Raw genomic sequence first — 1,640 nt, 5'->3', positions numbered from 1 at the left:
ATATATACATATATGTGAATGTATTATATACTTACATACATGCACACATACAAACATACATATATACATATATATCTATGTAGAGAGGGAGAGAGAGAAAGAGAGAGAGAGAGAAACCTGAATGCACAGACAAATGTGGATATCGATTTATATGTAGCGCGTGCATACCGGATGCTGCAAATGTTGTTTATTCAAGGAGGATCCTTGTTTACTGGCATTTTCTTCGTTGTGGCTTTGGCCTTGTAAGGAATCAAAACAAGAGTGATTACAAAACATTTTATTTGTGATGACTTTGCATTTGCCGCTTGATTAAACTTTAAATAATATAATATATATAAATTAGGATACATATGGCAATGTTTCGTGCTTTCACAGTGCAAGCATTACGTATAAATAAACATGGCTCTACTGCTTTCTATTAAGTTCACAGGCAGAACTTATGTATCATTTTTAAAAGATAGAGACAATTATATGAAATTCATATATATAGGTTTAGCCGCGGCGGTTTGGCGCGCCATAGAGCTGGCTAGGAGGAGGTGCTGGTGGCTGATTCTGCTGACCCTGTGGCTGCTGGTACTGGTTCTGTGGCTGCTGATACTGCTGCTCGGTCTGGGGCACGCCATAGCTGTCCGAAGGTTCGGTCGTGCTGTCTTCGGGGACCTTCCCGATGTCGGCGTTGAGGCCGAAGAACTGCTGGGACGCGGCGCAGTCCACGTTGAACCACCAGTCGCACACGAAGTACTGCTGGTTGAAGAGGGTGCCGTTGGGGCACAGGAAGGCGTCCCGGCGGCCGTCGAACTGGCAGATGTGGAACACTTGGCAGCCGGCCTCGGGGGCGGTGTCAGCATAGTAGCCTGGGAACTGCTGTTCCTCGCAGGAGAAGCCGGTGTCGGGGACGGAGGCCAGGATGGGGTAGTCCTCGCCAGGGACGCCTCCGCCGGGGATGTTGGCGGCGAGCGACTGTTCGGGTAAAGGTTATTTAACTAACAAAAGGAAATAGAAAACAAGCATTTCAAACCTGTAAAAATCTCCTAAGCAAGGCATTCAGTAAAACCATCTCCCGTAAACACACCCGACGACACTTTACCCTTCCAAACACACACAAAAGACGCGGCCACACAAGGCAGCGCGTGTACTCGCTCACCGATATGGGGTCCGCTGTCTCCGTTTCTACGCCGAAGCCACTGGGGCCAGCCGGGGCCAAAGGGTCTTTGGGGGCGCCGTAGCTGTAGCCGGGAAGGCCATTCTGGGCACCCACGCCCATCGTGAACAGGGCTGCGGCTGGAAGTGGGAGGCGGGCGGTTTGAAGGTGATCGAGTGAAGAGGAGAGGGTCCAAGGGGAAAGGAAAAGAAGAGAGAAAGGGAAAGAAAGGAAGTAAGAGAGAGAAAAAGAGACGGAGAATAAAATAACAACAGGTGAACAGATATGTAAACATATAAGCGAACAGACAAACAAATAAAAGAATAAAAGACAATAAAAAGTGTAATAAATTTAGCAAAAATAAAGAACAAAAGATACATCAATGACATTCCGAGAACAAGGAATGAATATCAACCACAACTTCTCAAAAACAGGCAAAGAAATAACCACCAGTCCTATTGAGAACCACCCTGTCCGTGTTATTAAAAAGACAAAAATA

The 1,640-nt window shown here is 46.6% G+C and overlaps 1 protein-coding gene across 1 annotated transcript in view; it reads right to left on the bottom strand.

Moving 5' to 3' along the window:
• Positions 1-262: 262 nt before the first annotated feature.
• Positions 263-1,640, bottom strand: part of LOC119583909 — a 9,006-nt gene continuing 7,628 nt past the window's right edge. Inside the window, exons 3-4 of the mRNA XM_037932623.1 lie at positions 1,145-1,281; positions 263-960 (exon numbers count right to left, since the gene is read on the bottom strand). Of these exons, the coding sequence (XP_037788551.1) occupies positions 493-960; positions 1,145-1,281 (605 nt within the window). The 3' untranslated portion in view covers positions 263-492. The remainder of the gene's footprint in view (positions 961-1,144; positions 1,282-1,640) is intronic.

This window comes from Penaeus monodon, chromosome 17, assembly GCF_015228065.2.
Source record: "Penaeus monodon isolate SGIC_2016 chromosome 17, NSTDA_Pmon_1, whole genome shotgun sequence".
NCBI classification, from domain to species: Eukaryota; Metazoa; Arthropoda; class Malacostraca; order Decapoda; family Penaeidae; genus Penaeus; species Penaeus monodon.
The sequence above is the reverse complement of the archived record's forward strand: the minus strand, read 5'-3'. Positions and strand labels throughout refer to the sequence as shown.